We start from the raw sequence: 27,196 nt of genomic DNA, 5'->3' as shown, positions 1-27,196 counted from the left end.
GGGGCTTCACCATGTTTCATTGAAATGTACAGCTGTGTGTCATCCGCATAGCAGGGAAAGTTAACATTATGTTTTCGAATGACATCCCCAAGAGGTAAAATATATAGTGAAAACAATAGTGGTCCTAAAACGGAACCTTGCGGAACACCGAAATTTACAGTTGATTTGTCAGAGGACAAACCATTCACAGAGACAAACTGATATCTTTCCGACAGATAAGATCTAAACCAGGCCAGAACTTGTCCGTGTAGACCAATTTGGGTTTCCAATCTCTCCAAAAGAATGTGGTGATCGATTGTATCAAAAGCAGCACTAAGATCTAGGAGCACGAGTACAGATGCAGAGCCTCGGTCTGATGCCATTAAAAGGTAATTTACCACCTTCACAAGTGCCGTCTCAGTGCTATGATGTGGTCTAAAACCAGACTGAAGAATTTCGTATACATTGTTTGTCTTCAGGAAGGCAGTGAGTTGCTGCGCAACAGCCTTTTGTAAAATTTTTGAGAGGAATGGAAAATTCGATATAGGTCAATAGTTTTTTACATTTTCTGGGTCAAGGTTTGGCTTTTTCAAGAGAGGCTTTATTACTGCCACTTTTAGTGAGTTTGGTACACATCCGGTGGATAGAGAGCCATTTATTATGTTCAGCATAGGAGGGCCAAGCACAGGAAGCGGATCTTTCAGTAGTTTAGTTGGAATAGGGTCCAGTATGCAGCTTGAAGGTTTAGAGGCCATGATTATTTTCATCATTGTGTCAAGAGATATAGTATTAAAACACATGAGCGTCTCTCTTGATCCTATGTCCTGGCAGAGTTGTGCAGACTCAGGACAACTGAGCTTTGAAGGAATACGCAGATTTAAAGAGTCCGTAATTTGCTTTCTAATAATCATGATCTTTTCCTCAAAGAAGTTCATGAATTTATCACTGCTAAAGTGAAAGTCATCCTCTCTTGGGGAATGCTGCTTTTTAGTTAGCTTTGCGACAGTATCAAAAAGGAATTTCGGATTGTTCTTATTTTCCTCAATTAAGTTAGAAAAATAGGATAATCGAGCAGCGGTAAGGGCTCTTCGGTACTGCACGGTACTGTCTTTCCAAGCTCTTCGGAAGACCTCCAGTTTGGTGTGGCGCCATTTCCGTTCCAATGTTCTGGAAGCTTGCTTCAGAGCTCGGGTATTTTCTGTGTACCAGGGAGCTAGTTTCTTATGAGAAATGTTTTTAGTTTTTAGCGGTGCAACTGCATCTAGGCTATTGCGCAAGGTTAAATTGAGTTCCTCAGTTAGGTGGTTAACTGATTTTTGTCCTCTGGCGTCCTTGGGTAGACAGAGGGAATCTGGAAGGACATCAAGGAATCTTTGTGTTGTCTGTGAATTTATAGCACGACTTTTGATGTTCCTTGGTTGGGGTCTGAGCAGATTATTTGCGGCAATTGCAAACGTAATCAAATGGTGGTCCGATAGTCCAGGATTATGAGGAAAAACATTAAGATCCACAACATTTATTCCATGGGACAAAACTAGGTCCAGAGTATGACTGTGACAGTGAGGTAATACCTCTCAGTATTACCTCAACTACCTGGTACCCTGCACATTGACTCAGTACTGGTACTCCTTATAGTCTCATTATTACCTCAACTACCTGGTACCCTGGACATTGACTCAGTACTGGTACTCCTTATAGTCTCATTATTACCTCAACTACCTGGTACTCTGCACATTGACTCAGTACTGGTACTCCTTATAGTCTCATTATTACCTCAACTACCTGGTACCCTGCACATTGACTCAGTACTGGTACTCCTTATAGTCTCATTATTACCTCAACTACCTGGTACCCTGCACATTGACTCAGTACTGGTACTCCTTATAGTCTCATTATTACCTCAACTACCTGGTACCCTGCACATTGACTCAGTACTGGTACTCCTTATAGTCTCATTATTACCTCAACTACCTGGTACCCTGCACATTGACTCAGTACTGGTTCTCCTTGTAGTCTCATTATTACCTCAACTACCTGGTACCCTGCACATTGACTCAGTACTGGTACTCCTTATAGTCTCATTATTACCTCAACTACCTGGTACCCTGCACATTGACTCAGTACTGGTACTCCTTATAGTCTCATTATTACCTTAACTAAACTGGTACCCTGCACATTGACTCAGTACTGGTACTCCTTATAGTCTCGTTATTGTTATTTTATTGTGTTCTATTTCCTATTTTTTTTAGCACATTTTTTGTACTTTTAACTGCATTGTTGGGAAAGAGCTCATCAGTCTGCATTTCACAGTAAAGTGAACACCTCTTGTATTCGGCGCATGTGAGAAATACAATTTGATCTGATTTGAAGCTCATTGGCAGGAACACGTCGTTGGGTGTAATTTTCGTCTCGTGCTGAAGAGATCATGTTAGGATGTTGAAGCACGGTGGCTAGAAAAACTCCCTAGAAAGTTACGAACCTAGGAAGAAACCTAGAGAGGAACCAGGCTCTGAGGGATGACCAGTCCTCTTCTGTCTGTACTGGGTAGAGAGGAACCAGGCTCTGTGGGGTGACCAGTCCTCTTCTGTCTGTGCCGGGTAGAGAGGAACCAGGCCCTGAGGGATGACCAGTCCTCTTTTGTCTGTGCTGGGGAGAGATTATAAGAGAACATGGCCATTAGGTTCAAATCATTCTTCAAGATGTTCAAATGTTCATACACTACTAGCAGGGTCAAACAATAATCACAGTGGTTATAGAGGAGTAAGAGTAAACCTCAGGAGTAAACCTGCCTCACCCAATGTGATACGGAATCTCCATTATTTTTAATTTTAGAACACATTCAAGAACCACCAGAAGCTAACCAGCTAATTAGCTACAAGCTATTTAGTCATTGCTAGCCACTGCTAGCGGCTTTTACCTTCTGCACAGATACCAGCACTGTTTTTAGCCTGGATAATACTCGCCAGTCTACCAGTATCAGACTGTCTCTCCGCAACAACACCGGATTCGTAATCCCAGGACCACTACTTCTGATCTTCACAGCTAGCTTGCACCCACCTTGGAACCCAGTACCAAAGCCCACCTCCCGGCCTACTCAGCTGTTCACCCAAACCCCACTCATACACGGCTAGAGCCCAATACTCCACCGGATCACCGCTGCTACCGATTGGCTATAGTGGCTAACGCCACTGCCACGAAGCTAGCACCAGTTAGCCGTGAGCCAGGCGCATCTCCCGGCTAGCAAACTAAATTCTACAATACCTCTTTCGCCATCTGGCTTGGATTCTCTGTCGACACGGCGCCCCGCCGCACCACCACGACTGGTTTGCCGACAAATATTCTATCCGCTGTGTCTTCAACCGGCCTCCGTCTGAGTAGATCCCCCTACCATCCCCAGGCTACTAACTTTAAACGCTGTGTCGCTAGCGTGCTAGCGTAGTGGCGGCTTCCCTGTTCCATCTACTGCTGCCCCCTGGACACTATGATCACTTGGCTACATAGCTGATGCCTGCTGGACTGTCCATTAATCACGGTACTCCATTCTGTTTATACATTTTTTTATCTGTCGGCCCCAGCCGCGAACTCAGGCTCTGTGTATAGTTAATCCGACCCTCTCAGCCTAGTCATCGCCATTTTACCTGCTGTTGTTGTGTTAGCTTATTAGCTGTTGTTATCTCACCTGTTGTTTAAGCTAGCTCTCCCGATCAACACCTGCGATTACTTTATGCCTCGCTGTATGTCTCTCTCAAATGTCAATATGCCTTGTATACTGTTGTTCAGGTTAGTTATCAGGTTAGGTTATCATTGTTTTAGTTTACAATGGAGCACCTAGTTCCACTCTTCATACCTCTAATACCTCCTTTGTCCCACCTCCCACACATGTGGTGACCTCACCCATTATAACCAGCATGTCCAGAGATACAACCTCTCTTATCATCACCATACCCCTGTCTGCGCATTATGCCCTGAATATATTCTACCACGCCCAGAAATCTGCTCCTTTTATTCTTTGTCCCCAACGCTCTAGGCGTCCAGTTTTGATAGCCTTTAGCCGCACCCTCATCCTACTCCTCCTCTGTTCCTCGGGTGATGTGGAGGTAAACCGAGGCCCTGCATGTCCCCAGGCCCCCTCATTTGTTGACTTCTGTGATGCATGTCAACATCAGAAGCCTCCTCCCTAAGTTTGTTTCACTCACTGCTTTAGCACACTGTCATGCGTAGATGTAATAGGTGGCAGGGAAGTCAGGCGCAGGAGAGTCAAATTGAGTGTAAAATGGAGTCTTTTAATAAAGTCCACGGAGTATGCTCCATAACACTAAATGTACATAAACATGGGTACAAGGACCCGACGCACACCTATACAACAATCACACTACACTGACAATAAAACAATCTCTGACAAAGACATGAGGGGAAACAGAGGGTTAAATACACAACAGGTAATGAATGGGATTGAAAACAGGTGTATGGGAAGACAAGACAAAACCAATGGAAAATGAAAAAAGGATCAATGATGGCTAGAAGACCGGTGACATCGAACGCCGAGCACCGCCCGAACAAGGAGAGGCAACGACTTCGGCAGCAGTCGTGACACACACTCTGCCAACCCTGATGTCCCTGCCATGTCTGAATTCTGGCTTAGGAAGGACACAAAAAATTCAGAGATTTCCATACCCAACTATAGCATTTTCCGTCAAGATAGAACTGCCAAAGGGGTAGGAGTTGCATTCTACTGCAGAGATAGCCTGCAATGTAATGTCATACTTTCCAGGTCCAAACCCAAACAGTTCGAACTTCTAATTTTAAAAATTAATCTCTCCAGAAATAAGTCTCTCACTGTTGCCGCCTGTTACAAACCCCCCTCAGCTCCCAGCTGTGCCCTGGACACCATTTGTGAATTGATCGCCCCCCATCTAGTTTCTGTTAGGTGACCTAAACTGGGATATGCTTAACATCCCGGCAGTCCTACAATCTAAGCTAGATACCCTCAATCTCACACAAATCATCAAGGAACCCACCAGCTGCAACCCTATATCTGTAAACATGGGCACCCTCATAGACATTATCCTGACCAACTTGCCCTCCAAATACACCTCCGCTGTCTTCAATCAGGATCTCAGTGATCACTTCCTCATTGCCTGTATCCGCTACGGATCCGCGGTCAAACAACCACCCCTCATCACTGTCAAACGCTCCCTAAAACACTTCTGCGAGCTGGCCTTTCTTATCGACCTGGCCCAGGTATCCTGGAATCATATTGACCTCATCCTGTCAGTTGAGGATGCCTGGTCATTCTTTAAAAGTAACTTCCTCACCATCTTAGATAAGCATGCTCCGTTCAAAAAATGCAGAACTAAGAACAGATATAGCCCTTGGTTCACTCCAGACCTGACTGCCCTCGACCAGCACAAAATTATCCTGTGGCGGACTAGCATCGAATAGTCCCCACGATATGCAACTGTTCAGGGAAGTCAGGAACCAATACATGCAGTCACTCAGGAAAGCAAAGGCCAGCTTTTTCAAGCAGAAATTTGCATCCTGTAGCTCTAACTCCAAAAAGTTCTGGGACACTGTAAAGTCCATGGAGAACAAGAGCGCCTCCTCCCAGCTGCCCACTGCACTGAGGCTAGCTAACACGGTCACCACCGATAAATCCATGATAATCGAAAACTTCAACAAGCATTTCTCAACGGCAGGCCATGCCTTCCTCCTGGCTACTCCAACCTCGGCCAACTGCTCCGCCCCCCCCCCCCCCTCAGCTACTCGCCCAAGCCTCCCCAGCTTCTGCTTTACCCAAATCCAGATAGCAGATGTTCTGAAAGAGCTGCAAAACCTGTACCCATACAAATCAGCTGGGCTTGACAATCTGGACCCTCTATTCCTGAAACTATCCGCCACCATTGTCGCAACCCCTATTACCAGCATTTTCAACCTCTCTTTCATATCGTCTGAGATCCCGAAGGTTTGGAAAGCTGCCGCGGTCATCCCCCTCTTCAAAGGGTGAGACACCCTGGACCCAAACTGTTACAGACCTATATCCATGGGTGTTTGTGTTGCCATGGCGCCGACAGAGATGGCCGCCTCGCTTCGTGTTCCTAGGAAACTATGCAGTTTTTTGTTTTTTTACGTGATATTTCTTACATTAGTACCCCAGGTCATCTTAGGTTTCATTACATACAGTCGAGAAGAACTACTGAATATAAGATCAGCGTCAACTCACAATCAGTACAACCAAGAATATGATTTTCGCGAAGCGGACCCTGTGTTCTGCCTTTCAACCAGGACAACGGAATGGATCCCATGCGGCGACCCAAAAAAACGACTCCGTAAAAGAGGGAAACGAGGCGGTCTTCTGGTCAGACTCCGGAGACCAATTCCTAGCATTCTTCTCGCCAATGTCCAGTCTCTTGACAACAAGGTTGATGAAATCCGAGCAAGGGTAGCATTCCAGAGGGACATCGGAGACTGTAACGTTCTTTGCTTCACGGAAACATGGCTCACTGGAGAGACGCTATCGGAGGCGGTGCAGCCAGCGGGTTTCTCCACGCATCGCGCCGACAGAAACAAACATCTTTCTGGTAAGAAGAGGGGCGGGGGCGTATGCCTTATGGCTTACGAGACATGGTGTGATCACAGAAACATACAGAAACTAAAATCTTTCTGTTCACCTGATTGAGAATTCCTCACAATCAAATGTCGACCGCATTATCTACCAAGAGAATTCTCTTCGATTATAATCACAGACGTATATATTCCCCCCCAAGCAGACACATCGATGGCTTTGAACAAACTTTATTTGACTCTTTGCAAACTGGAATCCATACATCCTGAGGCTGCATTCATTGTAGCTGGGGATTTTAACAAGGCTAATCTGAAAACAAGACTCCCTAAATTGTATCAGCATATCGATTGCGCAACCAGGGCGGGAAAAACCTTGGATCATTGTTATTCTAACTTCCGCGACGCATATAAAGCCCTGCCCCGCCCTCCTTTCGGAAAAGCTGACAACGACTCCATTTTGCTGATCCCTGCCTACAGACAGAAACTGAAACAAGAAGCTCCCACGCTGAGGTCTGTCCAACGCTGGTCCGACCAAGCTGATTCCACACTCCAAGACTGCTTCCATCACGTGGACTGGGATATGTTTCGTATTGCGTCAGATAACAACATTGGCGAATACGCTGATTCGGTGTGCGAGTTCATTAGAACGTGCGTTGAAGATGTCGTTCCCATAGCAACGATTAAAACATTCCCTAACCAGAAACCGTGGATTGATGGCAGCATTCGCGTGAAACTGAAAGCGCGAACCACTGCTTTTAATCAGGGCAAGGTGACTGGTAACATGACCGAATACAAACAGTGCAGCTATTCCCTCCGCAATGCTATCAAACAAGCTAAGCGTCAGTACAGAGAAAGTAGAATCTCAATTCAACGGCTCAGACACAAGAGGTTTGTGGCAGGGTCTACAGTCAATCACGGATTACAAAAAGAAAACCAGCACTGTCACGGACCAGGATGCCTTGCTCCCAGGCAGACTAAATAACTTTTTTGCCCGCTTTGAGGACAATACAGTGCCACTGACACGGCCCGCAACTAAAACATGCGGACTCTCCTTCACTGCAGCCGACGTGAGGAAAACATTTAAACGTGTCAACCCTCGCAAGGCTGCAGGCCCAGACGGCATCACCAGCCGCGCCCTCAGAGCATGCGCAGACCAGCTGGCTGGTGTGTTTACGGACATATTCAATCAATCCCTATCCCAGTCTGTTGTTCCCACATGCTTCAAGAGGGCCACCATTGTTCCTGTTCCCAAGAAAGCTAAGGTAACTGAGCTAAACGACTACCGCCCCGTAGCACTCACTTCCGTCATCATGAAGTGCTTTGAGAGACTAGTCACCTCCACCCTACTTGACACCCTAGACCCACTCCAATTTGCTTATCGCCCAAATAGGTCCACAGACGATGCAATCTCAACCACACTGCACACTGCTCTAACCCATCTGGACAAGAGGAATACCTAAGTGAGAATGCTGTTCATCGACTACAGCTCGGCATTTAACACCATAGTGCCCTCCAAGCTCATCATCAAGCTCGAGACCCTGGGTCTCGACCCCGCCCTGTGCAACTGGGTACTGGACTTCCTGACGGGCCGCCCCCAGGTGGTGAGGGTAGGCAACAACATCTCCACCCCGCTGATCCTCAACACTGGGGCCCACAAGGGTGCGTTCTGAGCCCTGTCCTGTACTCCCTGTTCACCCACGACTGCGTAGCCACGCACGCCTCCAACTCAATCATCAAGTTTGCGGACGACACAACAGTGGTAGGCTTGATTACCAACAACGACGAGATGGCCTACAGGGAGGAGGTAAGGGCCCTCGGAGTGTGATGTCAGGAAAATAACCTCACACTCAACGTCAACAAAACTAAGGAGATGATTGTGGACTTCAGGAAACAGCAGAGGGAACACCCCCCTATCCACATCGATGGAACAGTAGTGGAGAGGATAGCAAGTTTTAAGTTCCTCGGCGTACACATCACAGACAAACTGAATTGGTCCACCCACACAGACAGCAGCGTGAAGAAGGCGCAGCAGCGCCTCTTCAACCTCAGGAGGCTGAAAAAATTTGGCTTATCACCAAAAGCACTCACAAACTTCTACAGATGCACAATCGAGAGCATCCTGTCGGGCTGTATCACCGCCTGGTACGGCAACTGCTCCGCCCACAACCATAACGCTCTCCAGAGGGTAGTGAGGTCTGCACAACGCATCACCGGGGGCAAACTACCTGCCCTCCAGGACACCTACACCACCCGATGTCACAGGAAGGCCATAAAGATCATCAAGGACAGCAACCACTCGAGCCACTGCCTGTTCACCCCGCTATCATCCAGAAGGCGAGGTCAGTACAGGTACATCAAAGCTGGGACCGAGAAACTGAAAAACAGCTTCTATCTCAAGGCCATCAGACTGTTAAACAGCCACCACTAACATTGAGTGGCTGCTGCCAACACACTGACTCAACTCCAGCCACTTTAATAATGGGAATTGATGGGAATTTATGTAAAATATATCACTAGCCACTTTAAACAATGCTACCTTATATAATGTTTACAGACCCTACATTATTCATCTCATATGTATACGTATATACTGTACTCTATATCATCTACTGCATCCTTATGTAATACATGTATCACTAGCCACTTTAACTATGCCACTTTGTTTACATACTCATCTCATATGTATATACTGCACTCAATACCATCTACTGTATCTTGCCTATGCCGCTCTGTACCATCACTCATTCATATATCTTTATGTACATATTCTTTATCCCCTTACACTTGTGTCTATAAGGTAGTAATTTTGGAATTGTTAGCTAGATTACTTGTTGTTTTTTTGACAAATAAAATTTGATTTGATCTGTTTAATTCTATTCCACATATTATTACATTATCACATATTTAATTGTTTTGAGAGATGAGACCTGGGTTCTATCAGGTGGTCTATATATATATAGTGGCAGTAGTAGTGGCTAGTAGTGATAGAGAGGAAACGTTAAATCAATAAACAAACTGTTTTCACAATTAACAGCCTTTTCTTGTTTCAACCAGTCGCAGGTTAACATCAACCTGACAGAGGAAACGTTAAATCAATAAACAAACTGTTTTCACAATTAACAGGCCTTTTCTTGTTTCAACCAGTCGCAGGTTAACATCAACCTGACAGAGGAAACGTTAAATCAATAAACAAACTGTTTTCACAATTAACAGGCTTTTCTTGTTTCAACCAGTCGCAGGTTAACATCAACCTGACAGAGGAAACGTTAAATCAATAAACAAACTGTTTTCACAATTAACAGCCTTTTCTTGTTTCAAGTCTGTTTTATTATGAAAAGTACAATATATCCTTGTATACTTGTACAACTATGGAACGTATGTCCATATATATTGTATATAATTGTACAATTAGTTTTTCAACATAAAATACATGTTATTGTAAGAGGTCCTGGGTCAAGGTCACAATTATAGGAAGACGCGCATGTGTGTGTCCAGTGTGTGTGTCCAATGTGTGTGTCCAGTGTGTGTGTTTGTGTTTGTCCAGTGAGTGTGTGTGTCCAGTGTGTGTGTGTGTCCTGTGTGTGTGTGTGTGTGTCCAGTGTGTCCAGTGTGTGTTTTTGTTTGTCCAGTGTGTGTGTGTGTGTGTTCAGTGTGTGTGTGTGTCCAGTGTGTTTGTGTGTGTTCAGTGTGTGTGTGTGTGTGTGTGTCCAGTGTGTGTGTGTGTGTCTAGCGTGTGTGTGTGTGTTCAGTGTGTGTGTGTATTTTTGTTTGTCCAGTGTGTGTGTGTGTGTGTGTGTGTGTTTGTGTGTGTTTGTTTTTTGTCCAGGGTGTGTGTGTTTATCCGGTGTGTGTGTTTGTCCAGTGTGTGTGTGTGTGTTCAGTGTGTGTGTCCAGTGTGTGTGTGTGTTTTTGTTTGTCCAGTGTGTGTGTGTGTGTGTGTGTGTGTGTGTGTGTGTGTGTGTGTGTGTGTGTGTGTTTGTTTTTTGTCCAGGGTGTGTGTTTGTCCAGTGTGTGTGTGTGTGTGTTTGTGTGTTTGTCCAGTGTGTGTGTTTGTGAGTCCAGTGTGTGTGTTTGTCCAGTGTGTGTTTGTCCAGTGTGTGTGTGTGTGTGTGTGTGTGTGTGTGTGTGTGTGTATTCAGTGTGTGTGTGTGTGTGTGTGTCCAGTGTGTGTGTGTGTGTCTAGCGTGTGTGTGTGTGTTCAGTGTGTGTGTGTATTTTTGTTTGTCCAGTGTGTGTGTGTGTGTGTGTGTGTTTGTGTGTGTTTGTTTTTTGTCCAGGGTGTGTGTGTTTATCCGGTGTGTGTGTTTGTCCAGTGTGTGTGTGTGTGTTCAGTGTGTGTGTCCAGTGTGTGTGTGTGTTTTTGTTTGTCCAGTGTGTGTGTGTGTGTGTGTGTGTGTGTGTGTGTGTGTGTGTGTTTGTTTTTTGTCCAGGGTGTGTGTTTGTCCAGTGTGTGTGTGTGTGTGTGTTTGTGTGTTTGTCCAGTGTGTGTGTTTGTGAGTCCAGTGTGTGTGTTTGTGTGTTTGTCCAGTGTGTGTGTTTGTGAGTCCAGTGTGTGTGTTTGTCCAGTGTGTGTTTGTCCAGTGTGTGTGTGTGTGTGTGTGTGTGTGTGTGTGTGTATTCAGTGTGTGTGTGTGTGTGTGTGTCCAGTGTGTGTGTGTGTGTCTAGCGTGTGTGTGTGTGTTCAGTGTGTGTGTGTATTTTTGTTTGTCCAGTGTGTGTGTGTGTGTGTGTGTTTGTGTGTGTTTGTTTTTTGTCCAGGGTGTGTGTGTTTATCCGGTGTGTGTGTTTGTCCAGTGTGTGTGTGTGTGTTCAGTGTGTGTGTCCAGTGTGTGTGTGTGTTTTTGTTTGTCCAGTGTGTGTGTGTGTGTGTGTGTGTGTGTGTGTGTGTGTGTGTGTGTGTTTGTTTTTTGTCCAGGGTGTGTGTTTGTCCAGTGTGTGTGTGTGTGTGTTTGTGTGTTTGTCCAGTGTGTGTGTTTGTGAGTCCAGTGTGTGTGTTTGTCCAGTGTGTGTTTGTCCAGTGTGTGTGTGTGTGTGTGTGTGTGTGTGTGTGTATTCAGTGTGTGTGTGTGTGTGTGTGTCCAGTGTGTGTGTGTGTGTCCAGTGTGTGTGTGTGTGTTTTTGTCCAGTGTGTGTGTGTGTGTGTGTGTGTGTTTTTGTCCAGTTTGTGTGTGTGTGTGTGTCGTGTGTGTTCGGTGTGTCCTGTGTGTTTGTGTTCTGTGTGTGTGTGTGTGTGTGTTTCCAGTGCCTGTGTGTGTGTCCAGTGTGTGTGTGTGTTCAGTGTGTGTTCAGTGTGTGTGTGTGTGTGTGTGTCCAGTGCCTGTGTGTGTGTCCAGTGTGTGTCCAGTGTGTGTGTGTGTCCAGTGTGTGTGTGTGTCCAGTGTGTGTGTGTGTGTGTGATTGTCCAGTGTTTGTGTGTGTTCTGTGTGTGTTTGTGTCCACTGTGTGTTTGTTTCCAGTGTGTGTTTGTGTCCAGTGTGTGTTTGTGTCCAGTGTGTGTGTGTGTCCAGCGTGTGTGTGTATCCAGTGTGTGTGTGTGTCTGTGTCTGTTATTTCAGGGACACTGAGTCGCCATCCCCCCACAGTGTGTGTGTGTGTGTGTATCCAGTGTGTGTGTGTGTGTGTATCCAGTGTGTGTGTGTGTGTGTGTTCAGTGTGTGAGTCACTGAGGATTCATGATTTACCATCATCCCAAACCCTGAACCCTGGATAGATGGGCTCAGTGAATGTGGAGGTGAATGTGATCAGGTGGGTCAGTGTGTCAGAGGAGGCTCTATAGAAGGACAGAGTGCCGGCTGGCCAGTCCAGATACACTCCTACTCTGTGGGAGCTGGAGGAGGGGACGTCTATGGTAGTGGGATTATTATTGTGCCAGACAGTGTGTGTGTGAGTCCAGTGTGTGTGTGTGTGTGTGTGTGTCCAGTGTGTGTGTGTATCCAGTGTGTGTGTCCAGCAGGTGTGTGTGTCCAGTGTGTGTGTGTGTGTGTGTGTATGTGTGACCAGTGTGTGTCCAGCAGGTGTGTGTGTGTGTCTTTGCCCAGTGTGTGTGTGTGTTTGTCCAGTGTGTGTGTGTGTCTCTGTCCAGTGAGTGTCTCTTTGTCCAGTGTGTGTGTGTGTGTGTGTGTCTCTGTCCTGTGTGTGTGTGCAATTTGAGTGTGTGTGTGTGTGTGTGTGTGTGTGAGTCCAGTGTGTGTGTCAGGTTATTATTTCAGGGACACTGAGTCGCCAAAACCCCAAACCCTGAACCCTGGATAGAGGGGCTCAGTGAATTTGGAGGTGAATGTGATCAGGTGGGTCAGTGTGTCAGAGGAGGCTCTATAGAAGGACAGAGTGCCGGCTGGCCAGTCCAGATACACTCCTACTCTGTGGGGGCTGGAGGAGGGGGCGTCTATGGTAGTGGGTTTATTATTGTGCCAGGCTCTGTAACTGTTGTCAGAGCAGTTCAGACTCCAGGACTTGTCATTGTATCCAAGCCAACAGTCCTGAACCTCTCCTCTCCTGTTGATTCCTTTATATGTCACTCCTATTCCAGCCCCTCTCCCACTCCACTCTACCTCCCAGTAACAGCGCCCAGTCAGACCCTCTCTACACAGCACCTGTCTACAGTCCTCAAATCTCTCTGGGTGATCAGGATACGGCTTCTTCTCTGTCCTCCATGTCACCTTTCTGTTCTCCTCAGACAGAGAGAGGAGTCTGTTTACTGTGTTTAGGTCCAGTGTGAGATCACAGAGATCACAGACATCTGATGGATGAAACCAGACACAATATTAGAAATCATCATCATTCACATTAGAATGTTAACTCACTTTTCACTAATTAATTTAATGTTGATGTTTCTAGGTATCAAAAGGAGAAGTGAAGGTAACTTGAGACTTGTTGAATGATCATATGTTATACTGTATGGTAATATAAAACACACTTATTCCCATTAATTACACACACACAAACACACACACACACACAAACACAGACACACACACACACACACATTGTCAAAGCAACTCTGTAAACTTTGGTGTCCTGATTTCTGCTTCTGTAGAACTACAGCTGATATTTAATATGACCAAGTCAGTAATGATGGAGGTCTTTGACTTTGACTTAACTTGAATTAAGACTTATTCTTAGTCATATTCTTCACAGCAGTCAACACTCACATTTTCTAAGTCCAGGTTTCATTCTGTTCTCTCCACCATGTTCCACACTGTAGCGGTAAGCAGAAGAACAGACAGTAATTGAGGGATACACCTGAACTCACACACACACACACACACACACACACACACACACACGTATATATCAAGCGAATGTTTTTCTGTGTGTGTGTGTGTCCAGTGCTTGTATGTGATTGTCCAGTGTGTGTGTGTGTGTGTGTGTGTGTGAGAGAGTCCAGTTTGTCTGTGTGTGTCCAGTGTGTTTGAGATGAGAGATTGACACACACACATTGGACACACGCACACACACACACACACACTGAACACACACCCAACTTTGTCCAAGTGGTGGTAAGAATGTGTGTCTTAACTAGCCTGATAACTCAAACATGTATGTTTTGAACATTGACATAAACCCTCTACATACTTGAGTTTCTCCAGTCTGCAGTGTGGATCCTCCAGTCCAGCAGAGAGCAGTCTGACTCCTGAGTCTCCTGGGTGATTGTAGCTCAGGTCCAGCTCTCTCAGGTGTGAGGGGTTTGACCTCAGAGCTGAGACCAGAGAAGCACAGCCTTCCTCTGTGACTAGACAGCCTGACAGCCTGCAAAGAGTCAAATCATATTAAAATCACACTGATATTCTTTGGTGGTGAAAATAGTGGCAGTATATTTTTTCAACATATTCAGATATATCAGTGTCCTGAAACCTGCCATATCTATTCATAAATGAATGTAGATTTAGATTTAGATTGTATTGAGTATACAGTCCACACCATATCTATTTAGACAGTGAGGTATCAGATTTAGATTGTATTGAGTATACAGTCCACACCATATCTATTTAGACAGTGAGGTATCAGATTTAGATTGTATTGAGTATACAGTCCACACCATATCTATTTAGACAGTGAGGTATCAGATTTAGATTGTATTGAGTATACAGTCCACACCATATCTATTTAGACAGTGAGGTATCAGATTTAGATTGTATTGAGTATACAGTCCACACCATATCTATTTAGACAGTGAGGTATCAGATTTAGATTGTATTGAGTATACAGTCCACACCATATCTATTTAGACAGTGAGGTATCAGATTTAGATTGTATTGAGTAAACAGTCCACACCATATCTATTTAGACAGTGAGGTATCAGATTTAGATTGTATTGAGTAAACAGTCCACACCATATCTATTTAGACAGTGAGGAATCAGATTTAGATTGTATTGAGTATACAGTCCACACCATATCTATTTAGACAGTGAGGAATCAGATGTAGATTGTATTGAGTATACAGTCCACACCATATCTATTTAGACAGTGAGGTATCAGATTTAGATTGTATTGAGTATACAGTCCACACCATATCTATTTAGACAGTGAGGAATCAGATTTAGATTGTATTGAGTATACAGTCCACACCATATCTATTTAGACAGTGAGGTATCAGATTTAGATTGTATTGAGTATACAGTCCACACCATATCTATTTAGACAGTGAAACTAACATTTTAAATGTGGCTCTATACTCCAACATTTTGGATTTGAGATCAAATGTTTCATATGAGGTGACAGTATATAATGTCACCTTTAATTTGAGGATATTTTAAGACATATGTGTTTCACGATTAAAAATGATAAAACATATATGAATATATGAAAATAAAAGGTGACATTCTATGTACTAATATTTTTATTTTTATATTATACACCATTTAGTTTCTATTAGGAAAAATATTATCTAAAACACAATCAAATGTAAAACTATAATGTATAACTATAAACCTCACTGTCCAAACACATATGGTGTGGACTATGTGTGTCTGGTAAACACATGTGGATCTGGTGAACAGTTATCACTTGTTGACCAACTACAGGAATACTGACCTCAGAGTCTCCAGTTTACAGTGGGGATTCCCCAGTCCAGCAGAGAGCAGCTTCACTCCTGAATCCTTCAGGTCATTGTTACTCAGATCCAGCTCTCTCAGGTGTGAGGGGTTTGACCTCAGAGCTGAGACCAGAGAAGCACAGCCTTCCTCTGTGACTCCACAGCCTGACAGCCTGACAAAGAGATCATCATGACTTCACAAACACACTGTTAATTTAACACCAGTAGTGTAGAAGGACAATGGCAGATGCATTTGGTTAATTCTCTCAAACAACATATAGATTCATCTTCCATCTCCTAGAATTGTATGGTCATATTGTTATACTAATGTGAAAATCAATGAATTTATTCAATATGTTTTTCAATATAATATTATATACATATTAGAATACCTTTTTTTCTCTAAACTGAATATTTATTCTAGCTGATTAGTACTTGAATGTCATTGTATTTACTCACAGAGCAGCTCTGGAGGCTTTGACCACTGGCAGCAGCCTCAGAAGACCTTCCTCTGATCTGGAGTATTTCTTCAGGTCAAACACATCCAGCTCCTTTTCTGAAGTCAGCAACACAAAGACCAGAGCTGACCACTGTGCAGGTGACACTTTGGGTTTTGAGAGACTTCCTGATCTCAGGTATCTTTGGATCTCCTCCACTAGAGAATGGTCATTCAGTTCATTCAGACAGTGGAACAGATTGATGCTCCTCTCTTGAGAGGGATTCTCCCTGATCTTCTCCTTGATGTACTTGACTGTTTCTTCATGGCTCTGTGAGCTGCTTCTTGTCTTTGTCAGTAGACCTCGTAAGTGCTTCTGATTGGACTCCAGTGAGAGGCCCAGAAGGAAGCGGAGGAAAAGGTCCAGGTTTCCCATCTCACTTTGTAAGGCTTTATCCACAGCACTCTTGTAGAAAGTAACTTCAGGCTTGTGTCTTTTCTTCACAGAAAATATCCTGGACGTTGTTTGCAGTTTGGCCATTAGATTCTCATTGTTGTTGATGAATGAGAGGAACACATATACAGCAGCCAGAAACTCCTGAATGCTCAGATGTACGAAGCAGTACACCTTGTCCTGGTACAGCACACATTCCTCTTTAAAGAGCTGTGTGCACAATCCTGAGTACACTGAGGCTTCATTAATATCAATGCCAGCTTCTTTCAGGTCTTCTTCATAGAAAATCAGATTGCCCTTCACAAGCTGTTGAAAAGCCAGTTTTCCCAGTGACAGAATGCTCTCTTTATTCCAGTGTGGCCCTGTCTCTTCTTTCCCAAGATACTTTTCATTCTTCTGTGTGGTATGAAACACCACAAGGTGTGTGTACATCTCGGTCAGAGTCTTGGGCATCTCTTCTCTCTTATGTTTCAGCATGTGTTCAAGGACTGTTGCAGAAATCCAACAGAAGACTGGAATGTGGCACATGATGTGGAGGCTCCTTGATGTCTTTATGTGTGAGATGATTCTGCTGGCCAGGTCCTCATCACTGAATCTCTTCCTGAAGTACTCCTCCTTCTGTGGGTCATTGAACCCTCGTACCTCTGTCACCTGGTCAACACACCCTGAAGGGATCTTATTGGCTGCTGCAGGTCGGGTAGTTATCCAGAGGAGAGCAGAGGGAAGCAGATTTCCCTTGATGAGATTTGTCAGCAGAACATCCACTGAGGTTGACTCTGTGACGTCACAACATATCTTGTTCTTCTGGAAGTCTAGGGGCAGTCGGCACTCATCCAGACCATCAAAGATGAACAGAACTTTGTACTTGTCGTAGTTGGAGATTCTTGATTGTTTGGTTTCCATTGAGAAGTGATTAAGAAGTTCAATGAAAGTGTGTTTGTCCCCTTTCATCAAATTCAGCTCCCGAAAAGGGAATGAAAATACAAATTGGACATCCTGATTTGCTTTTCCTTCAGCCCAGTCCAGAATGAACTTCTGCACAGAGACTGTTTTTCCAATGCCAGCGACTCCCTTTGTCAGCACAGTTCTGATAGGTTTGTCTTGTCCAGTTAAGGGTTTGAAGATGTCGTTACATTTGATTGCAGTCTCTGGTCTTGCTTGTTTCCTGGTTGTTGTCTCAATCTGTCTCAGCTCATGTTCATTATTGACCTCTCCTGTTCCACCCTCTGTGATGTAGAGCTCTGTGTAGATCTTATTGAGAAGTGTTGGGTTTCCTTGTTTAGCGATCCCCTCAAATACACATTGAAACTTCTTCTTTAGATTAGATTTGATTTCACGTTGGCAAATCACAGCAAGCTCATCTGAATGAAGAAATAACACAGAGGATATTAATATTACATCTGTTTTAATGCCTACAGTATTGAAGGACTGTTATAAAGTTTTACAATAATTTATTCTCTTAACTGTCTGTATAAATGTTTTCATAATGCATTACAGACTGGTGTGACTGATTATATTATTATTGGTATTATTGACGGTATTATTAATGTTGTCTCTCTCTCTAAATGAATCACCACAACACATCCCTGCTGCTACTTGATGGGGTCACTAGGTGTTGTGTTAAGGCTGCTACAATATCATTGAGTTACACAGCTACTTTAGCTGTACTTTAGCTACAGCTTTTAAATGTTATAAAACAGCATTCAACATGAGGCAGACAGCTCTTACATTTCTCCAGTGTGTCAGCAAGCTCCTTCTGGTTCATTTTCCTCAGGACGTGCAGTGTGATCTTCAGAGCCCCCTCTCTGGCACTGCTCTCCTGCTTCTCATCTTCAGCGTCCACCACTTCCTTATCCTGCTTCTGACTCTCAAAGCCTTCTGGGAGTTCTGGACTAAGAATCCTCTTGAACATCTTCAGCTCGTTCTTCACAAATGTCAGAATTTTCTCTTCAAGCATCTGGAATAAATTAAGAGACAAATGCTTTCTCATTAACACATTAATGAATGATTGACAGATCAACTTTACTTGAGGTAAACAAAAACAAATGTACATAACAGGACCACATACACTGAATATGGAGGCCAGGTCTGTTTGATGACTCTGGGAAGACTGACCACTGAGAATCTCTGACTCTGATCTCTCCTGTTGGTTTCTGTGGACAAAACATGAGATTACATCTCCTCATCCAGGGAGTACACACACACACACACACACACACACACACACACACACACACACACACACACACACACGGAGGGAATGTTGTGTTTGTTTAATATTGTTTTAGGACTATGGAAATGGACAAAATGATTAGCCTATGGATTATGAAAACAACAACAATAAATGGGAAAATGGGAGAGGAGAAATGACTAGAGATAGTGTTGTTTAACTCACTGACCAGGACCCATGAGTTCTTCTTACCTTTGTTCAGTAGAAAAGTCTCCCTCTCTAAACTGTAAAGGTTGCTCCATAGACCAGTCACTCTTCATGGACACACAGCTGGGAAAAGGGGAGGCTGGTCTCTCCTGCTTGATTGGTCTTCAACACAACAGAGACAAACATTACATCTCTCATCTACTCTGAGCTCAGATGGGGAAACATAAGAAAAGTTTCACAAATAGAACTGACTTCCAGACGTTAGTTAATGGCGCGAGCAGTGTGTCATTTTTAATAACGAGATTAATTTAGCGTCGTGAGCGTTGTAGTCAGTCTGTCAGCCCCGCTAAAAGGCTGGTGTCGTTACTCTGCCTTCTCCGGGGGCATGTTGAGGTAAATTTACTAACCGGGAGGGTTGAATGATGTAATTTATTGGAGGGCTGGAAGACGCACTCTCGAGGTTGTTTACTCACAATATCAGATATTAAGATGATTTTTATAATGAATGTATACTGAGGTTGAGGTTCTGACTAGTGATTATTTACCCGGGGTTCAATACCTGCTATTGAGGCGCCCTGAAAATAATATTCAAAAGTTCGGTCCTTGGATACAGAGGAGTTAAACACTAAAGTTACCGTCCATCTGGTGAAGAGAGGACAACCGGACAGAGGTAGCCAGCATCTGTCAACGAGAGAGGGAGAAGCCCTCCACGGGATTTAACAGGTGGAAGAAACAACCGGGGAGCTCCATCGGTCCACAAGAAATGCAGACAGCCGGTGATGATGTAGTGGTAGCTATGGTAACTAGGATGCTGCTGGTAGAGTAGCTAGCTAGCTTACCGAGCTGTACCGACTAGCTAGGATAACTAGGATGCTGCTGGTAGAGTAGCTAGCTAGATCACCGAGCTGTACCGACTAGCTAGGATAACTAGGATGCTGCTGGTAGAGTAGCTAGCTAGCTTACCGAGCTGTACCGACTAGCTAGGATAACTAGGATGCTGCTGGTAGAGTACCTAGCTAGCTTACCGAGCTGTACCGACTAGCTAGGATAACTAGGATGCTGCTGGTAGAGTAGCTAGCTAGATTACCGAGCTGTACCGACTAGCTAGGATAACTAGGATACTGCTGGTAGAGTAGCTAGCTAGATTACCGAGCTGTACCGACTAGCTAGGATAACTAGGATGCTGCTGGTAGAGTAGCTAGCTAGCTTACCGAGCTGTACCGGCTGGCTAGGATAACTAGGATGCTGCTGGTAGAGTAGCTAGCTAGCTTACCGAGCTGTACCGACTAGCTAGGATAACTAGGATGCTGCTGGTAGAGTAGCTAGCTAGATTACCGAGCTGTACCGACTAGCTAGGATAACTAGGATGCTGCTGGTAGAGTAGCTAGCTAGATTACCGAGCTGTACCGACTAGCTAGAATAACTAGGATGCTGCTGGTAGAGTAGCTAGCTAGATTACCGAGCTGTACCGACTAGCTTGGTTAGTTAGCAGGTCGTTCGTCTGTCCCTCGTTTCGATGATGAATCCGGTGAACCACAAAATGAAACAAGGATAGAGAGTGAAAAGGATCTGGCTACACTCACACTGTCTCTGACTGTAAAGAGAAAAGCAAATTGAACAGTAAACTTCGGTGTCTCAACACTGTAACAAACTCCGTCGTTATTCCCCAAGATCACCTCAGTCCACTCTGGTGTCCTAAGTAGTTAACTTAGGACACCTGCTGTTAACTCTTAACTATTTAGGACACCTGCTGTTAACTCTTAACTACTTAGGACAGCTGCTGTTAACTCTTAACTACTTAGGGCAGCTGCTGTTAACTCTTAACTACTTAGTACACCTGCTGTTAACCTGCTGTTAACTCTTAACTACTTAGTACACCTGCTGTTAACCTTAGTTAATATTTAGTTAGTTTGTCTGCATAGCATTTTGTCTTCATTTTAGCAGATTAATTCATGCTTATTTCTGAAGATTAACTCAGGTTTTCACCCAGCGGCTAAGGAGTTGGAGCTGTGGAGGGAGTATGACCTATGGCTGAACGGTGGCTGGTTCTAATCCCGGGCCGGGTGCTGGAATAAATGGGTGGACTTGTTCTGACCACTGGAGGGCTGCTGGGTTCCCATCCTCAAAACAGGAACCTTTTGTTGATCAGAACTCTAGAGGTTCATTGAACCCAAAAATATATATAACTTTTAGTGATTCCATATTTTAATAAACATCATGTTATTTCAAGTTCTCCCTTTGGGGCACAACATCATGTTGTTATTTAATTATCTACATCATGTTATTTCAAGTTCTTCCTTTGGAGCACAACATCATGTTGTTAAATAATAATCCTAAATTGTGCATGGCTATAAATTGGACAGTTGAAGGTATCTGGGGCGTAATATGTGTTAGATGAATATGAACATTGTATGCAATGTTGTAGGAAACATTATTGGCAAGGGACTTGATACCTACTATGAAAAAGATATTTAGAGTTGTTAAACGGGTGTGAAGAGTGTGTTGATGTAATGGTTATATTGTCAATATTCTGCTGGTAACAACCATCACAATTGGTAAAAAACTTATGCATTCCATTAAATTAGGCAATAATTAAGAGCAGAAAAAGTGGTCGTATCATGTGGAAATTCTATCACATGTCTAACATTGCAATGAGTACAGTGCCGTGGAACCCCAGCAGTACCTCCACAGACCCCGGATTGAGAACCCCTGCAGTACCTCCACAGACCCCGGATTGAGAACCCCTGCAGTACCTCCACAGACCCCGGATTGAGAACCCCTGCAGTACCTCCACAGACCCCGGATTGAGAACCCCTGCAGTACCTCCACAGACCCCGGATTGAGAACCCCTGCAGTACCTCCACAGACCCCGGATTGAGAACCCCTGATTTAGCAGATGTTCTTATCCAGAGTGATTTACAGTAAGTGCTTTCATCTTAATTAAGATAGCTACGTGAGTATATATATATATATATATATATATATATATATATATATACACCCATCTAAAATCTATTAGTTAAAAATCTGAGAACAGTAATATTGAAGGTACCCATAGCAACCATTTCTGATAAAAAAAAACAAATGTGAACATTTTGGAAATAAACTCATAATAATGATATCAAAAATTGTCATCTTACCTCTTAGCTTTGGTGTCATGTTCCCCAGAGAGACTCATTTTAGAGGCAGGGCCCCCCTCCTCTCTCTCCCCAGAGAGACGTATTTTAGAGCCAGGGCCCCCCTCCTTTCTCTCCCCAGAGAGACTCATTTTAGAGCACTGACCCCTAAACAGAGATCCAAAATGTTGTTTGTGGTTAACACAGTAATTATTTAATGTCAATTGTTATCATTTATTATTTATCTCTTATAAAACATTTACTAACAGACATAGAAACAGTCAGATGATTTAATGCATCACATGAAAACGTAGTTGTGACATTTCATCTCCATGGTAACTGTCTGTAATAATAATAAGTCACTGTTTGTTAAGGTAGTTATAGACAGTACAGCAACAATAATAATAATAATAATAATAATAATAATAATAATAATAATAATAATAATAAGTCACTGTTTGTGAAGGTAGTTATAGACAGTACAGCAACAATAATAATAATAATAATAATAATAATAATAATAATAATAATAATAATAATAATAATAATAAGTCACTGTTTGTGAAGGTAGTTATAGACAGTACAGCAACAATAATAATAATAATAATAATAATAATAATAATAATAATAATAATAATAATAATAATAATAATAATAATAATAAGTCACTGTTTGTGAAGGTAGTTATAGACAGTACAGCAACAATAATAATAATAATAATAATAATAATAATAATAATAATAATAATAATAATAATAATAATAATAATAAGTCACTGTTTGTGAAGGTAGTTATAGACAGTACAGCAACAATAATAATAATAATAAGTCACTGTTTGTTAAGGTAGTTATAGACAGTACAGCAACAATAATAATAATAATAATAATAATAATAATAATAATAATAATAATAATAATAATAAGTCACTGTTTGTTAAGGTAGTTATAGACAGTACAGCAACAATAATAATAATAATAATAATAATAATAATAATAATAATAATAATAAGTCACTGTTTGTTAAGGTAGTTCTAGACAGTACAGCAACAATAATAATAATAATAATAATAATAATAATAATAATAATAATAATAAGTCACTGTTTGTGAAGGTAGTTATAGACAGTACAGCAACAATAATAATAATAATAAGTCACTGTTTGTGAAGGTAGTTATAGACAGTACAGCAACAATAATAATAATAATAATAATAATAATAATAATAATAATAATAATAATAATAATAATAATAATAATAAGTCACTGTTTGTTAAGGTAGTTCTAGACAGTACAGCAACAATAATAATAATAATAATAATAAGTCACTGTTTGTGAAGGTAGTTATAGACAGTACAGCAACAATAATAATAATAATAATAATAATAATAATAATAATAATAATAATAATAAGTCACTGTTTGTGAAGGTAGTTATAGACAGTATAACAACAATAATAATAATAAGTCACTGTTTATTAAGGTAGTTATAGACAGTACAGCAACACAAGGCCATGTTTCACACTTATTTGTATTCATTAAAAGTGGATTTTTATTGTCTTTCAATCTGTTATTTTCTAAATGTATCTGAGAATGTAGACAGAAGGGCTAAAACGGACATGATTGATATGAGGGGGAAATTATTGATCCATTCAGAAAGGTTTTATGCATCAAGTAAGAGATTTTATATTATGTAAAGTAGACTAGGTTATAATGTATAGTAGTGGGTTGTTAGTGATATGTAGATGTTATATTATGTAAAGTAGACTAGGTTATAATGTATAGTAGTGGGTTGTTAGTGATATGTTATATTATGTAAAGTAGACTAGGTTATAATGTATAGTAGTGGGTTGTTAGTGATATGTAGATGTTATATTATGTAAAGTAGACTAGGTTATAATGTATAGTAGTGGGTTGTTAGTGATATGTAGATGTTATATTATGTAAAGTAGACTAGGTTATAATGTATAGTAGTGGGTTGTTAGTGATATGTTATATTATGTAAAGTAGACTAGGTTATAATGTATAGTAGTGGGTTGTTAGTGATATGGAGATCAAGTTCTATACCTCGGCTACAGCCTACATATCATAGATGACCAGCCTAAACCTGTTCAGGTCAGTTCACATAATGTTATAGTCCTACCAGTAGCAGGACAGAGAATGTACTGTATATAACCTACATATCATAGATGACCAGTCTAAACCTGTTCAGATCAGTTCACATAATGTTATAGTCCTTCCAGTAGCAGGACAGAGAATGTACTGTATATAACCTACATATCATAGATGACCAGTCTAAACATGTTCAGATCAGTTCACATAATGTTATAGTCCTTCCAGTAGCAGGACAGAGAATGTACTGTATATAACCTACATATCATAGATGACCAGTCTAAACCTGTTCAGATCAGGTCACAGAGACCATCAGGTTTGTCAGCATGATAAGTGATCATAGCTCCAACCTACTCTGACTATTGAATGTCTGACATCGACTAACCTTATAATAGTGTGTAGAAAGCCAAGACCAACGAGAGTTTGCCCATCTTTCCTACGTCTCAACACATTTATCCGACTTCTAATGTACTGAGAAATATGTGCCACAGTTTCAACAGCCATGTTATAACTGCGTAGGCTACAAACATACTTTTAATTTCATATGAGGAAATCACATAACTTACAGTCACTGGTGCAGCTGCCTGTTTTCTCACAGATGAAGTAGCTTTCATAGACAACTCATTCAACCAGCCTAAACAACAGTAAATACAAGATGTCAAATGGTCAAAGGAGAACACATAGAAGAGGTCCTGAGAGAGGTATATATATCCTGATAGAGTCATATACATTAGAGAGGTATATATATCCTGATAGAGTCATATACATTAGAGAGAGGTATATATATCCTGATAGAGTCATATACATTAGAGATGTATATATATCCTGATAGAGTCATATACATTAGAGAGGTATATATATCCTGATAGAGTCATATACATTAGAGAGGTATATATATCCTGATAGAGCCATATACATTAGAGAGGTATATATATCCTGATAGAGTCATATACATTAGAGAGGTATATATATCCTGATAGAGTCATATACATTAGAGAGAGGTATATATATCCTGATAGAGTCATATACATTAGAGAGAGGTATATATATCCTGATAGAGTCATATACATTAGAGAGAGGTATATATATCCTGATAGAGTCATATACATTAGAGAGGTATATATATCCTGATAGAGTCATATACATTAGAGAGAGGTATATATATCCTGATAGAGTCATATACATTAGAGAGAGGTATATATATCCTGATAGAGTCATATACATTAGAGAGGTATATATATCCTGATAGAGTCATATACATTAGAGAGAGGTATATATCCTGATAGAGTCATATACATTAGAGAGAGGTATATATATCCTGATAGAGTCATATACATTAGAGAGGTATATATATCCTGATAGAGTCATATACATTAGAGAGGTATATATATCCTGATAGAGTCATATACATTAGAGAGAGGTATATATATCCTGATAGAGTCATATACATTAGAGAGGTATATATATCCTGATAGAGTCATATACATTAGAGAGGTATATATATCCTGATAGAGTCATATACATTAGAGAGAGGTATATATATCCTGATAGAGTCATATACATTAGAGAGGTATATACATCCTGATAGAGTCATATACATTAGAGAGAGGTATATATATCCTGATAGAGTCATATACATTAGAGAGAGGTATATATATCCTGATAGAGTCATATACATTAGAGAGGTATATATATCCTGATAGAGTCATATACATTAGAGAGAGGTATATATATCCTGATAGAGTCATATACATTAGAGAGGTATATATATCCTGATAGAGTCATATACATTAGAGAGGTATATATATCCTGATAGAGCCATATACATTAGAGAGGTATATATATCCTGATAGAGTCATATACATTAGAGAGAGGTATATATATCCTGATAGAGTCATATACATTAGAGAGAGGTATATATATCCTGATAGAGCCATAGACATTAGAGAGAGGTATATATATCCTGATAGAGTCATATACATTAGAGAGAGGTATATATATCCTGATAGAGCCATAGACATTAGAGAGAGGTATATATATCCTGATAGAGCCATATACATTAGAGAGGTATATATATCCTGATAGAGTCATATACATTAGAGAGGTATATATATCCTGATAGAGTCATATACATTAGAGAGAGGTATATATATCCTGATAGAGTCATATACATTAGAGAGGTATATATATCCTGATATAGCCATATACATTAGAGAGGTATATATATCCTGATAGAGCCATATACATTAGAGAGGTATATATATCCTGATAGAGTCATATACATTAGAGAGGTATATATATCCTGATAGAGTCATATACATTAGAGAGAGGTATATATATCCTGATAGAGTCATATACATTAGAGAGGTATATATATCCTGATAGAGTCATATACATTAGAGAGAGGTATATATATCCTGATAGAGCCATATACATTAGAGAGGTATATATATCCTGATAGAGTCATATACATTAGAGAGAGGTATATATATCCTGATAGAGTCATATACATTAGAGAGAGGTATATATATCCTGATAGAGTCATATACATTAGAGAGGTATATATATCCTGATAGAGTCATATACATTAGAGAGAGGTATATATATCCTGATAGAGCCATATACATTAGAGAGGTATATATATCCTGATAGAGTCATATACATTAGAGAGAGGTATATATATCCTGATAGAGTCATATACATTAGAGAGAGGTATATATATCCTGATAGAGTCATATACATTAGAGAGGTATATATATCCTGATAGAGTCATATACATTAGAGAGAGGTATATATATCCTGATAGAGCCATATACATTAGAGAGGTATATATATCCTGATAGAGTCATATACATTAGAGAGAGGTATATATATCCTGATAGAGTCATATACATTAGAGAGAGGTATATATATCCTGATAGAGTCATATACATTAGAGAGGTATATATATCCTGATAGAGCCATATACATTACAGAGGTATATATATCCAGATAGAGCCATATACAGTGCCTTGCGAAAGTATTCGGCCCCCTTGAACTTTGCGACCTTTTGCCACATTTCAGGCTTCAAACATAAAGATATAAAACTGTATTTTTTTGTGAAGAATCAACAACAAGTGGGACACAATCATG

General features: G+C 41.4%; 3 protein-coding genes across 3 annotated transcripts in view; 1 reads left to right on the top strand and 2 right to left on the bottom strand.

Moving 5' to 3' along the window:
* Positions 1-27,196, top strand: part of LOC118938102 (NLR family CARD domain-containing protein 3-like) — a 160,774-nt gene that overhangs the window by 79,401 nt on the left and 54,177 nt on the right. The window lies entirely within an intron of this gene.
* Positions 12,656-14,120, bottom strand: LOC118938474 (stonustoxin subunit beta-like). The gene is made up of 3 exons (XM_036942518.1): positions 14,116-14,120; positions 13,692-13,738; positions 12,656-13,279 (listed from the first exon to the last, which is right to left on the bottom strand). The coding sequence occupies exons 2-3, from the start codon at positions 13,711-13,713 to the stop codon at positions 12,741-12,743; spliced, it is 561 nt and encodes a 186-aa protein (XP_036798413.1). The 5' UTR covers positions 13,714-13,738; positions 14,116-14,120; the 3' UTR covers positions 12,656-12,740.
* On the bottom strand, positions 15,694-22,065 carry LOC118938464 (NLR family CARD domain-containing protein 3-like; the record flags this gene model as incomplete). The annotated part of the gene is made up of 6 exons (XM_036942484.1): positions 21,983-22,065; positions 18,888-19,004; positions 18,534-18,618; positions 18,194-18,422; positions 16,035-17,826; positions 15,694-15,748 (listed from the first exon to the last, which is right to left on the bottom strand). Coding segments are annotated over exons 1-6 (2,316 nt in total), but the record flags the coding sequence as incomplete, so codon positions are not given.

The sequence above is a fragment of the Oncorhynchus mykiss genome, chromosome 13 (genome assembly GCF_013265735.2).
Source record: "Oncorhynchus mykiss isolate Arlee chromosome 13, USDA_OmykA_1.1, whole genome shotgun sequence".
Classification (NCBI taxonomy): Eukaryota; Metazoa; Chordata; class Actinopteri; order Salmoniformes; family Salmonidae; genus Oncorhynchus; species Oncorhynchus mykiss.
Note: the sequence above shows the minus strand (reverse complement) of the source record. Positions and strands in the feature narration are given on the sequence as shown.

Bases quoted from the DNA above. Each gene is read 5' to 3' on its own strand.
- LOC118938474 (XM_036942518.1), bottom strand. From the start codon at position 13,713: ATGAAACCTGGACTTAGAAAAT. The intron at 13,280-13,691 runs GTGAGTGTTGAC...TTCATCCATCAG, and splicing joins GAAACCTGGACTTAGAAAAT to ATGTCTGTGATCTCTGTGAT.